The following is a 14,441-nucleotide window of genomic DNA, read 5'->3' as shown; positions in this document are numbered from 1 at the left end:
AGAGGGTGGCAACATGAGAACAGACCTTTTCTGCAATGGCTCCCCCTTTGTGGAATTCTCTCCCCAGGGAGGTTTGGCTGGCACCTTCTTTATACACCTTTCGGCGCCAGGCAACAATGTTCCTCTTTAACCAGGCCTTTGGCTGATTGACATCTGATACCCTTTTAAATGTGTTGCGGAAGCGGGGATTATTAGGTTGTCCTTGCTCTTATTTTTGTTATGTATTTTGTGTTTTTTAAATTGTAATTTTTATGTTGTGAACCGCCCTGAGATCTACGGATATAGGGAGGTATACATATACAATAAATAAATAACCACAATAAGATTATACAGGCACCATAAAACGGTGCCTCCAAATCCCGTCCCAGAGAGGTGTCCCACAGAGAAACCATGGTCGATGGTATCAAAAGCCACTGAGAAGTCCAGGAGAACCAATTCCTGCTGTCTGGGCTCCTGGTGTAGGTCATTCACTAACACAACCAATGCGGTTTCTGTCCCATAATCATGGCTGGAGCCAGTATTAAATGCATATAGACCATCTGTCTCATTCAGAAATGCTTGGAGCTAAGCAGACGCTTGGAGACTGACAAGTCATTATCTAAAACAATGGCGTTCAGGGAGGGCTTTTTCAGCAGAGGCCTTATCACTGCCTCTTTAAGGCAGGTTGCAACCCTGCTTTGCTGAACGTGTTCAATCGCCACCCTTACCCACTTGGTTAGTTTTCCTCAGCTGCTTTCATGAGCCAGGAAGGGCAAGGATCCTGCACACACGTGGTGGCCCTCACCTAAGAAACCTGTCCCTATCCTCAGGCTGCGCTATCTCAATATCTGATTCTGCCCAACTTGCAGTTTGTTTTAAGTATGGGTGTTGCAGAATGCTGATGAAACTGGAAATCTGGAGTGGAAATTGCTGGTGTTCCCTTATTCACCCCACATTTGACATGGAAATCAATCTAGCAAACACAATTGGTATTGGCTGCTTTTTTTCCAGTTCGCAAACAAGATATGATCTGTAACTGATGACACACAGTGTCAGGGAAGACTGTTTTGGGGGGGTAGCTTAGCAAAGGAAAAAAGTGGCAGGCATGAAGAAAGTCTCACCTGAGGCTGCTGGAACATTTGTCGGGGTCGAAGCAGCTGCTTGATTCCGAGCATGAGCAGGTATGAGGGTCGAAGCCAGAGATGGATTACTTGACAGTTCTAGAAGGAAGTTGAAGAAAAGAGTATTTACAGCCAGCCTGTAGGGAGCCTCTGCCAGTAGGTTCACAGTGTTTCCTGTCACATGTCAGCCACATGGCAATGTGTTGCTAAGAATCTATGATTCTAATGTGCTTTCCCAGAGTTGGAAACTGCTCAGACAACTTCACTGGGGAAAGACTGTCATCCTTTGCATCTCCTTTTCTGTTGAAAAGGTATTTCTCTGCCATGATGTCTGCCAAATAGCCTTTATTGCATTTCTTTTAATTTAAATTTCCCCCTTGTTGCTTTTGTACAGACTGTGTATTTGTGCATTTCTACACCCACACACCCTGCTCTTGGAACTGTGAGCTATTTAAAACAAGCAAGCAAAATGATTAGTTCGATTACACCACTAAATCACACCAATAATGTTGAAGAGAAGTGAGTATGAACTATGAGATTGAAGCAGCTGGTATTATATTGCAATCACTCTACGTTCCAAATCCCTAAAAGAAACTACCATTATTAGTACTATTTCAGCTAGAGTACAAAAATGTACTGCTACAGACATGCCCTTGGAATGTGAGTTTCAAAAGAGTATCATAATTGCTTAATGACTTCTTGTGAATGCATTCTTAACATCCTCCGCTGTGGCTAGGACTGCCTATTGCCAGCTATGCCTGGTACCCCAACTATAGCAATATCTAGACCGGGATCACTTGGCCACTGTAGTCCATGCATCTTTAACCTTGAGACTGGGTTACTGCAATGTGCTGTATGTGGGGCTGCCCTTGGGCCTGGTCCAGAAGCAGTATCTGCTGCAGAATGCAGCAGCTGGACTGCTGATGGGGGGCGGACAGTCAACAGTGTGTGACACCTATACTAAACTAAAACATCTGCACTGGTTGCTCACATGGTACTGGGCCAGAGTCAAGGTTCTTGCGTTGATCCTGTGCCCAGGATACCTTAAGGGCAGTTATATCAGTTTGACCAATAGAGAGAAGATGAGGTATACGTTTGATTCTGGACTATGTTCCTGAAACAGTATACAGAGCTGCCAGGCATTATAGTCGGGCCAAGCAGACACTCCCGATATTTGTGAAGGTAGGTAAAATGAAATGATAACCTAGATGGTTGGTTGCTTGGGCAACCAACCAGGTTTAGATGTTCGCTGGTAGAAAAGGGTCTGCTCATGCTCTGGAGAAGGGCCCTTTGGTTTCCCTCCAGCCTGCCATTTACAGAACAGCAGAAATAATCCAAAACATACCAGTGATTTTAACAATATTAGTTTGAACTGCCTCAAGTAATTCAATGCTGAGATGAGGCAAATTAAACATCCAGTGTAGTTAACAAGCTGTTCAGAGCAGTGTTGTGGTTACTTTCATATATGCAGAAATGGAAGTTGGCCTGGTGGGTCTCGGGTCAATAGGAACTGGCAGCATTTACTGTTACCAATGCAACCAGGAAAGGAAGTACCGTAACTCAGAGTAAAGCAAATCCTTTAAAGGCAGAATAGGTGCATCTCAAGAGCAGAAGCATTTGTGCACTTAGAAAATACTATCCCAGCACTCTCGGCACCCTTTCAAAACCTGACAAGAGGCCATGGCCCTTTCACTGACTTTAACGTAGAAGAGAGTATCTTCAAATAGGGCTGCAATATTATTAACTGACTAGATTTCTTTAAAAAGCTTTAAATCAATTAATTAACATTAATAAAAATAAATGTAAAAGGTACTGCTGATTAAGCAGGTAACATTTTATTTTTAAAAATTATTTTTTAATATAAACGCCTATAAAGACAGCAGATGGCAAACATTATCTTCTCTCACATGCAAGCAGAAATGCCTCTTCCAATGCCTGCTTGACACATAGCATCCTATAAAAAATAGGCTTTTTGATTCATATCTTTTTTAACCATGTGCAAATTAAATTGATACGTTAACTACAGTTACCATAAATTATTGAGATTCTTTTTTTTGGCAAAGCTGTTTGGCAAAATTGCAAGAAGAAAAATGCTGTTTTTGAGCTATTTTTGTGGGAAAACGGCACTGCCGACATGGGCAAATCCGGACGTATGGCAACCCTATGTTAACCAAAATGCATGTGAGTAATTGTAATTGGGTTGTAGCCATCTTTCCAAAGAATCTGAACAATACAGGCCACAAACTATGCTTCTGTTTTACAACCCCTAACAATTGTACAGTTCTTGAAAACATGTGCAACTGCAAAAACATACTTCCTTAGCCTGCATTTCAGCTGATCCCCTAAATCTGGACTCCTGGATGTTCTAAGTATTATCAAACCTTTATTAGGCATTTACAAGTAAAATCGCGAGAGAAAGAATCACATACAGGAACTTTAAAATATATACACACAAAGAAACAAGGATTAAACTCATAGGCTGATTGTATGTGTGTGTATGTAAAATCTAGAATTTCCTCCTGTTAAAGTACCGTACTCCTTGAAGCACTGCTGCCAAAAACTCGGCTACCCCCGCAGTCACCCCTTGGTCAATGTCAGAGAGACAGAATCCAACACTTCCACCATGCTGCGGTTTCAAACCATCCAAAAGGGGGGACAACACGCGTTCACGCAGCGTACTGTGTAGTGGACAATAAAAGAGAATATGCTCTACAGTGTCTGGGACATTCAGGGAACATCTGCAGTATCTCTTGTTTCTGGGAATATTCTGCTATCTACCCCTGACAAATTCCGAGGGCAAGATATTCAGTCGGGCCAACATAAATGCCCTATGTTGGGCTGGTATTATTAGTTTAGTAACATAGTTGACCCTGCTATCTAGGATATTTAAATCATAGAATATGGGAGAGCAAATTTTATTTACAGCTGCCGCAATATTTTGTCTCTCAACATCCTTTAGTCTAATTAGGACATTGTGAAAGATATGTTGCTCGCTTGAATTGTACAAGGGCTCCAGCTCGATGCTTATCAATCTGATTTTATTTTCTAGGAGTTGGTACCATCTAGATTTATAGGAGTCCTTAAGCAGGTCAGAGAGCAGGCTTGATGGTGGACAGCGGAAATGGCAGTGCAGCCAGTATTTTATAGCGGTAGTCCAGGCCCAGTATTCCATTGTGTGTATGCCTAATTCTGCACACATTGTTTCATATTTAAGAACATTTGGGAGTCCAAGGATACGTCTCAAGAAACTAGAGTGAATCTTTTCTAAGTCACTGTTATATGCTTGTACCCATAGTGGGATCCCATAGAATATCTGGGATAGCACTTTTGCTTGGAATATCTGGTTGGCCGCAGGGATAAATTGATTTCCCTTCTGATAATAAAAACGAGTAAGTACTGATGAGGTATACTTTGCCTGTTTTATAGCATTTGTGCGATGGATAGACCACCCTAAATTGCTCTGGAATAGAATTCCCAGATATCTATACATCTTCACTTGTTGGATTTCTTGCTCTCTTATTTTCCATTTCTCTAATTTCCAGCCGTTAGAGAAGGCCAGAATTTTTTTCTTCTCGTAATTTATAGAGAGTTTGTTAATTTCACAGGATGTTCTAAGTTACATACTAAAGTTACATACTCAATTAGCTTATTAAATACGATTCCTGGTAAAAATGTGAACATGACCAGTAGTCTCTATTCTTCCAAGGATATTTCAATCTTCTAGGTAACAAGCAATTTCATCTATGACTAACTAGGAATTGAATGTCCCAGTAATAATGGCAATCATGACACAGAAGCACCAGCCTGTTGAGATTATGGATGCATATCTATGTCGAACAGCCTTTCTTCGATCAAGCCAGATTGACTGAGGGGTTAAGAAGTCTCTCTCTCTCTGGCTTTTTTTAAAAACCCTTTCTCTACACCTTCTCGACACAGTTCACGCTTTGAAATATTTCCACTCTTTCCAGCTGCCCATCCCTTCTGACCACTATTTGAGATGATGCCATCTTTGTGCCATAAGAAACTGTGGACACACAATCTTCCTTCATGCTCCCAGACTACCTTGAGTGGTGAAGTTAAAGAGTGCAGGTTTCTCTCGCCCACTCGGCAATTTGATGTTTGGGTCCCGTAATTCATCAAAGAAAGAGTGTGCACACGCTTCCAGCGGAGTCAGGCGTGCAGTGGGGGTGTATTCCAGCAGGCGGCTACATAGCGCTATTGCTTCTGGTGGAGTGCGGGGCCGGAAGACCTATGGCAGAACAAGAGGGACAGTCCATCAATACTCTTCTTTGCTCTTGTTGTTGAAGGGCTGAGAATCTGAGGAACTAAACCGCTCAGAGTAGGAATTATTCATTAGCTTATAAAGTACTGAAGCTTAATCAAGCTTCTAGGGTTGAATGGGTTAAGTGCAATGAAGGTTGTTGTACTCAGGTGAAGTTACAAGGTTACAAGGTCACAGGGGGGGACACAAGACAGAGCTGAGAAGAACTTTTAGGGAGAGAGAAATAAACCATTCCAAACATAACAGGAATGCAGTCAGCCATGCATATGAGTTGGAGGAGAGAGAAAAGCAAATGAGCAGGATTTTCTGAAGACCACGTTCTGAAGCATATACTGAAAGCAAAACTCTTAAAGATTTCCACCTTTTAAGCAACCAACTGATTTTATACTGGGTGTGGATTTATGCTGACTGATAGGGACACTGATCAGGTCTCATAGTTTTGGTTTATCCTTTAATAATACACAGCAAGTAATTAATTAGGATAACTTCCAAATTTTGGGAGTATTGTTGAAGGGTACTCAGCCAGCTAGTTTTTCTCTCAGACATTTGCCATCGGAGGTTAGGTCAAACAGCATATATTTCTACTATTCACAATCAAGTCTTTTGTCACCAATGTTGCACTCCATCTACCTTCTCTTCTCTCACACACATAAAAATTAAATAACCACACATTCATAGGTTCCTTAAGCGTTTTCTTTCACCTACGCTACAGGTGCAATACAGGTCATGAGCAAATAGTATATGTAAAATCTTGAGACAAGGGTGGGACAAAAACTGGCAAATCCAACTCACAAAACACAAAGGATGAGATTCAGTTGTGGCAGCTCACTTGCACAGTGGAAACCTGCTTTTGCAATGAGACTTTTGGTTCCACCTCTTCCCCATCCCTGCACACACCCAAAATCTGCCCCAGAAGGGTACTCAATCCTCTGGAGCAGATTTTTGGGTGCATGGAAGGCTGCTAGCGGGAAGAGAGGAAGGAGAAACCCCACTGAGGAAACAGATTCCCACGCATGTAAAGCTGGATCAAACCCCAAAGCAATAGTATATACCACATGCAAAATCAACTGCAAATCTGCTCAAACAGATTTTGGAGGGAAGATATTTAAATTCAGCAGAACATAAACTGCGTCAAGAATCTCCTCATCACTAATAATGGTAGAAGCTATTGGTGGGATTTATCAAGAGTTCCGAGTTCGTACAGAAAGCTAGTTTACATATGTGAGGGAAAGTAAAAAAGCTGAAGAATTAAAAGACAAGAATTAAGTTAAGGTAGGCAAACGGTTGCATAAGCAAAACTCTTCTGCAGTGCCCAGATGTTGCAAGGACTATTAAAATGAACTAGGCTGCTGCTTACTTTCATGCCTGGGGCAACTGTGAGAATAAGTAAGTAGTAATAACATAGTCTGAAAGGAATTCTATGGATCTCTAAGACAGACAATGAAATTAGCCCCTCTCCTGCTCTAGCTTGCTCAGGCCAAGAGATAAGCTGAAGCAAGTCCTCTCCTCACGTGCATCGAATGCAGGGGTGCTCTTTTCAACCCAGGAAGAAATTACCATGTTGCACAGCCATAATTTTTCTTCACTCTTAAAAATCAAAACTACATACATATCAATGTAGTGGAGGGAAGATTTGTATGGGAGAATCAACAGGTGAAGGAATGTGTAACTATTCCCTCTTGCAAATGTCATGAACACACGCTCACCTGTCCCGTCCCCCCACAACTGGATTTGTGCATAGTTCTAGTTTCAGAACCCAGCTGCAGAGGGAGAAAAGGAAAGAGCTAAGCAACCTCACAAAACACCTCTGAAAACTCAGCACTTCTCCTACTCTTGTTGGGTTGGGAGAGGTAATGAGAAGCTACTGCAGCTTGCTCTCCTAGTACTACTTTGGCAGCAACTCCTGAATAGGAAGACGGTTGCATCTGTGCCCTGACATACTTCTTGGAGCTACTTGTAAGTGCAACCTGTGACATGGGTTTATCTTTTACATTTTTAACCAGGTGTCCCCTTCACTTACAGTAGGGATGGGGAATTTGTGGCCCAGATGATGTGGGACTACAGCTCACACTATCCCTGCTCACTGGCTGTTCTAGCTGGAACTGATGGGTGTTGGAGTCCAACAACAAAATATCTGGAGGGCCTCAGGTTACCCATCCTAGAAACAAATTCACTGCCATAAGTAAGAGAAAATGGCTGTGTTGTCCATCTATGATTGTGGCGAGACCAAGTTGTGGGGTCATGACCAAGTTGTTGAATCACAATAAATTTAAAAAAACATGTTTCATCTCATAAATTTTGGGGAAATTATCTCCATTAAAGAAGTTCAAATTCTTTTTTCCAGATACATAATCCATCAAGGTACTGAAAATCCTACATTCAAATTTGAATATACATTAAACCAAAACTTTCCCCAAATTTTATGAACCCCAAATATTGTCCTAAGGTAAAGATAAACGTACCCCTGACCATTAGGTTCAGTCACGGATGACTCTAGGGTTGCGACGCTCATCTTGCTCTATAGGCCGAGGGAGCCGGCGTTTGTCCACAGACAGCTTCCAGGTCATGTGGCCAGCATGACTAAGCCGCTTCTGGCAAACCAGAGCAGCGCACGGAAACGCCGTTTACCTTCCCACCGGAGCGGTACCTATTTATCTACTAGCACTTTGACGTGCTTTCGAACTGCTAGGTGGGTAGGAGCTGGGACCGAACAGCGGGAGCTCACCCCGTTGCGGGGATTCGAACTGCCGACCTTCTGATTGGCAAGCCCTAGGCTCAGTGGTTTAGACCACAGTGCCACTTGCGTCTCTTAATATTGTCCTAGAGCATGTCAAATTAAACTGTACCCCACCACCATATGAAATCAGGTGGAAATTCAATCTAAGGTTGAAATGCTTTAGGTATACTTGCCTTCTTTAAAATAAAATGCTTTGTATTTTTCTTCATTACTATCTTTAGATGAACTGCTAACTGTGGAACGTTTCTTTCTTTTTTTCTTTCCTTGTCTAGCAGAACTCAGGCTGACTATATCTTTCACTCCTTCCATGAGTAAGCAAAAGCTATTCACACTTAATATGTCTTGTAATGTACTGTAGTATGTATTCTAGCTTCCACTATAACTGCAGGCCCTCATGAAGATCAGGTTGCCCTTTCTCTGCTGGGACTTGGAAAAAGTAATTTGATACAGAATGCACTACATTAACAATGCCAGAAAATTGAAAGCCCAACCCCCGCAAGAAACTAGCAGCTAAACCTGAAAAACGTTTAGAGAGAGAGAACATTTGGCTCAGTGACCTGAAGTATGGCTGCTTGGTGTCAACTATTCCATCCTCATTTTTGCCTCTCCTCCTCCAACAATAAACCTGATGATATGAAAAAATATTTATGTACATACCCGTACTCCTGAGGTGAAATGTCCTGTTCCTGACGAGTCCTAAAGATGATAATGCAGTGAAATAATCCAAACAGGGGGAGTCAATCCAAAAGAATAGTCCAGCAAGGAAAAATATATCCAATATTATCAGAAATCCATGGTGATGGGGAAATATTAAATGTTTAATACAATTAGAACCTTTAAACATCAGTCTCCATAGCAGCAAGTCCAACTTGGAAAAAAATGATTTTGCAAGGGTGAGGCATAGTATAGAAACATTTTATTTTAAATGCATGTTCCAATGCCAGTGACTTTAGTAAAAAGTAACAAAAAGATGAAATCAAATGTTTATGTAGAAGTAAAATATACTGAATTTTCAATATTAAACTGCAGTCTTCTTCCCAGTCTTGGAGATAGATTTCCACAGACATGGGGAAAAACATGAGACATGCTCTCATGTACAGACTACTCTTTTTTTCTTCCTCCTCTTTGTCCCAAAAGCACAAGATGAGAAGTGTTTTTGAAACCACACAGGTAATAGATAAAGATCTTTAAGATTCAGTACTAAAAATAACTATTTTAAATTTCTGTAAGCTATGTGTGTATCAGGCCGCCGCGGATTATTCTTCATTTTGGATTGACTTCCCCGCCAATGGATTGTTAGTGTTTAGCTTTTTTGGCAGATATCTCTTTAGGATGCTTCAGGAACTGGAAATGACATTTCAGAAGTGCTGGTAAGATCTTAACTCTCCCCTGCCCCTTAATTGTGGCTTCCTTCCTTATGCCCTCATGGCCATTTAAAAGGGGGGAGGATTTCCCCCCCCTTTTTTCTTTTACAAGCGCACACTGATAATGAAAGAAACATACTACCGTTGTTTAACTCTTCTTACTGCAACCTGTTCTACTGCTTTATTCACCCACCAAGAACTACACAAAAGCATACAAACAACAAACATTAAAAGCAAGGGACTGTCACAGTTACAGGTTAAGTGGTCAATAATACAGGTTGCCAACACTTAAGCACAATGGGCCGCATTACAAGCTGGGAATGGTTTCAGCGTTCTATTGTGCCTAGGTGCAAAAGGGCAGGTGGCAGAGTACGCTGTTAGCTGTGAACTGTCCTCACTATTATGTTTTAAGCATAATGGTTACTGTGTTTAATGTAGTTTTCAGTGAGGGAATTTCTGGGGCAAATAATCCGCGGATTATATTTTAGTCTGCGGACTAAAATTTAGCACTCGGTCTAAAAACCGGCCCGTCACAGTGAAATCTATTGCAATCTAAAGTAAGTCTTGGTGAAGGAAAGGAAAAGCTAAGAGCACAAAAGAGAATGCAATTGGGCAGACTAACCTTTAGTATGCAGACTAAATACGGCCAGATAAAATGCACAGGAAAGCCACACGCAGAAAACTAAAACATGTGAACACTGATAGGAACTTTTCAAGTAACTTTTAAATATTATCTCACTTGTTCACTAACATGTGTTATCATGGTCACAGACAATTTACTATTTTAGGTAGACTTGCTTGATTCGTTAAATAATTTTCAGAGAGGAAACCACACTGAAAAATGCATATATACATGTGGCCCCTGCAACAAAATGTTCCTTTGTGGAGCAGCCCTGTTCAGCGCTCAAGCCAACCATAGTCTCAATTCCAGGATATTCCACTTCCATTTCCCTTCCCCCTCAATTACTGGAATGAAAAGTTAAGAATGAAGAGATGCTATTATCACCATGTAAGTTGTTTTGGACTATTTTATAAATTAACAAATATAATTAAAGTAATCTTAAATGAATTGGTTGGGCAGAAAGTAGAGACGGCAAGTTTTTAAATTCTGCTTTGAAACAGTGGATCACAATAATGTAGAAAGCACTTAACTTATGCTTGAAAAGCAGGGGAACAACTCAAAACATTCATTAATGAAAAAAGGTATTTTCCCCCTTTCCCCTATTATTTGTACAAGAGCTCTACCTGTCAATATATCATCAGGGCTGAATCAATGCCATGATGGGTCCTGAGATGTAGCAAACTCCTCCAGCTCCAAACTCATGTACCTGACAGTTGTGCATGCGTGTGCATGCGCGCACACGCACACACACACACATTAAGAGTAGAAGAAAACTACATCATGCACAACAAAATGCAGGAGAGAGAAAACTGCTACACTTTTTCCATGCTTCCTGAAAGCAAAAGAATTCCAACCCCTCCCCACCAACATGCATAAATTTTGCAAAGGGGTCTCCCTGAGTAAAGGGAAATGTGGCTGCTGGTCCTGTTTCTGACTTCATGCAACTTTTGTGGCCTAACCGATTCTGAAGATGGACATAAGGGGCACTCTTGTAGCTCTCCACTACCATCAGAAGCTTGGAGAGTTGTCACCCAGAGGAGGGCATTTTCATATAAGCCGTCACAAAGCTTATAAACCAAAGTCTGTTTTTATTTTAAAGGAGCTGTCTATTCGAAACAGTATGGAATGCTACACATCCCATCTTGGGGCAGTGGGCTGTAAGTAGAAAGCGTGGGGTGACTCCTCGCCCAGAAAGGATCTACATGTGACCCTGCCTGTCCAGTCAGAGGAGAGGAGCCATTCCCACCATAAGGGCTGTCCTCCAGGAGCCTGTGGAGAAAGTGTGGATAACTCCTCCTTCTCCCCACCTCCCTCTCTCTCATACACACCCACCAGTAAATCTGGAGAAGTGGGGTCATGTAATAAGACATGGCTGAAACAAAATACTGTGCTGTGGAATCAATGTATGCAGGGCTGGCCCAAGACATTCTGCTAAGGTGGACTACCAACCAAGTTATTTTGGCACCTGAGACAGAAAACCCCTCTCCCGCTTCCCAGAAGCAAAAACAATAATGTAACTAACAACTAATTAATATAACGAACAATCATTACACCCCCAAAATCAGTTGCCAGAGGTGGCCTTCTCCTAGTGGCAGGAGTGGCCCTTTATGGGAGGAAAATGAAGTTCTAAGGACACATCTGTGTGACACACATCTGTGTGACACCCAAAATGAAACTTTTGCATCTCTCCTGCAGAGATATGAACTTTTGTTCTGCAGGTGGCAGAAAACGAAGGAAAAAAGAACATGCTTTCTGCTCTACATTGCTCCAGCCATCAAATACAGCCTTTGAGACTGTATGAATGGGGCAAATGAATTTTGATCCAATGCAATGAAGGTTTGTCACTTGCTTTGAGGAAGGCAAGGTTTCCACAAATGCATATGATGGGAAGTAGCAACTGTTTATTTTCAGAGGAATCCCAAGCAGCGAAGAATGAAGTAGCAGGTGAATGCAGATTGTTAAACAATTGCAGGGAGAGACACCATGATGTAAAGAAGTGGGTCCTGAAGAGGAATGCAAGGGTGCTAAGGCACCTAATTTGCTTTCTCTCTCAGGTAGTGGGGCAACCTAAAGGAAGTGCCTGTTTTATGACTAGAAAATAATAGCTATTAAGAAGAGTGAGGAAGCCACCCTGCAGCTAAAAATCTATAGTGGTATTAGTCTTGCACACTTTGTTTTCTAAAGAACACAAAGGTTATCTAAGCTACAAAACTACAGAGGCTGGTGTGTAACCAATTTATTTATTTATTTAAAACATTTCTACCCCACCTTTTCAGTAAGATACCCAAGGTTGTGAACAATAACTAAAGTCAACGAAACAGTCATTGCAACAATAAGATCAAGGAACAGAACAGCAAATAAAATGACCAATAAGTAGCTGAAAGGCCAAACATTTTGGTGAAAATAAAACATGCCAGGAAAAATGTAAGTAATCACCTTCCATGCACTACACTAACTACTCCAAGAGGAGCTAGAACACTTCCTAGGGGTGGCCAATAATTACTTACCTGGAACCTAAACCCTGTGGACTGGGATTTTTTATTATTATTAGTCTTAATTAATAATTAATCTGTTTTCAACAATACAAGCCCTAGGAACACATAGTTATCAGAGGGCCACAGGACCTCAATTTCCCTAACCTAAAACTAGGGATGTGGAGGAGGAAGCAGGGGTAACCCTGCAACTGGTCAGAGAGACCTTTCTCATGAGAAGAACTCTGGACTCATGCTCATCTGAAGGAATACTTTGGTCCTGACCCTACCAGTTCAACCAGCGTTCAGACTTTCTTGGATGAACTCCAATTTCCGCCAAGCAAGGCATACTTCTTATCGGTCTAGCAGGTGGGATTATTCCAATTGTGCCTCCCTTTGCCACTGTCTTCCACTACTTCATGCCCTGCTGGTGTAAGCCCGCCTGGATTGTGGATTTATCAGTTCATTTACTTCATTGGCTCCCTCTGCGACCCAGTAAGATTCTTATGTGTAGAATGTCTTTTCAGTTACACTTTGATCCATATGCTCATTCTACATTAACTTTATGGGCTAATTTAGATGTGAAAATAAAGAGGAAGTACTTTGTGAAAGAATTGGGTTGATAGCCAGATACCAGTTAACAGCATCAGATTGAGAACATTTGCCATTTTCAATTTTGCGGTCTAGCTGCCACTTACCACTAGAGCTGAATCACGGTATCTTCTACTACAGCTCCTTTTAGTGTCTATTTAGGAAATGTCAGCTTTGAGTGCCTTAATGTCTCCTATTTTTGCTGGAAGAAATAACTGGATCTTCACGGAAAACTAATAGAGTGTTCTATTCATTCTATTAATGAAAAACTGCTTTATCATCTATTTGGGCTGTTTCTTTAATTTTTAGCCAAAACTAAGTCAACAGAACATGATGTCTCTGGTATGCTGGACTCCACATTGCCTTTATAGGAAGAAATGTTAATTTGGATAGATGCTTCTGATGTAACACTGAAAATGTTTTGAGGCATACGATGTGGTCATGGTCCTATGGTGTCTTCTTTCTGGCCAGAAACTATTGTTCATATTAATGTTGTCTGGGATATTTGCAGATGCTCACACACACTCTTAAATTATATCCTTGAGGTATGGTGATAAACAGATGGACAACAAAAGTGAATTCTGTGTGCCTTTTGGCGGCCAAAAGACTTATATTGCAATGTTAGAAGGCCAAACATCCACTATGTACCACTCAGTGGTCTGAAGATCTCTGCCCTTTATCTGAGCACATGGCTTATAACTATTTGGACATAGGAACTGCTTATATTAATCTATACATTTAAATTTTGATTGATGTAATATTTGTATTATCAGTGTCAACTGCCTTTGTTTGTTTGTTTTTTCCTTTCTCTCTATTATATTTGCATGTTTGGTTTTAAAATTGCCCTGTGCGACAAAAATTAGCAGAATTCTACAAAGGCTTCTAAATTGTTATTGCAGCAATTATAGCAATGAACTGCTCTAGCCACAGTAACAGAGGAAACATGGAGTAAGACTCCACCTACTGACCTGAAGATAAAATTAACAGGGCCATTAAGGGTTTTAAAAGTAAAATTGTAGTGCCTTGAACTGAACCTGTTACATGTTTCCTATACCCATGTTGAGCCTCACAAACTTATCTACCAAGGATGGCTCCACACACAATGTGTTGGATAAGTGTCATGAAATCATTCTTAGTGAGGACAGGGTGCAACCAGTTCACACTTAAGGAGCTCTTTCATGGAGAAAATAATCCCACTGAAAGCACAGAACCTGTTTGTCCCAAAATGAGCTGACCTCTTAAGCATCAACATCTCTATCCTGCCCAGTGGTGTA

The 14,441-nt window shown here is 41.2% G+C and overlaps 1 protein-coding gene across 2 annotated transcripts in view; it reads right to left on the bottom strand.

The window, feature by feature from the left end:
- GSK3B (glycogen synthase kinase 3 beta) overlaps positions 1 to 14,441 on the bottom strand; it is a 61,067-nt gene that overhangs the window by 3,171 nt on the left and 43,455 nt on the right. The window contains exons 9-11 of one of the 2 annotated variants that reach the window (XM_033172973.1): positions 8,777 to 8,815; positions 5,163 to 5,349; positions 1,101 to 1,199 (exon numbers count right to left, since the gene is read on the bottom strand). In XM_033172973.1, the coding sequence (XP_033028864.1) occupies positions 1,101 to 1,199; positions 5,163 to 5,349; positions 8,777 to 8,815 (325 nt within the window). The remainder of the gene's footprint in view (positions 1 to 1,100; positions 1,200 to 5,162; positions 5,350 to 8,776; positions 8,816 to 14,441) is intronic. The other variant, XM_033172974.1, reaches the window with a different exon arrangement.

The sequence above is a fragment of the Lacerta agilis genome, chromosome 16 (assembly GCF_009819535.1).
Source record: "Lacerta agilis isolate rLacAgi1 chromosome 16, rLacAgi1.pri, whole genome shotgun sequence".
Lineage (NCBI taxonomy): Eukaryota > Metazoa > Chordata > Lepidosauria > Squamata > Lacertidae > Lacerta > Lacerta agilis.
The sequence above is the reverse complement of the archived record's forward strand: the minus strand, read 5'-3'. Positions and strand labels throughout refer to the sequence as shown.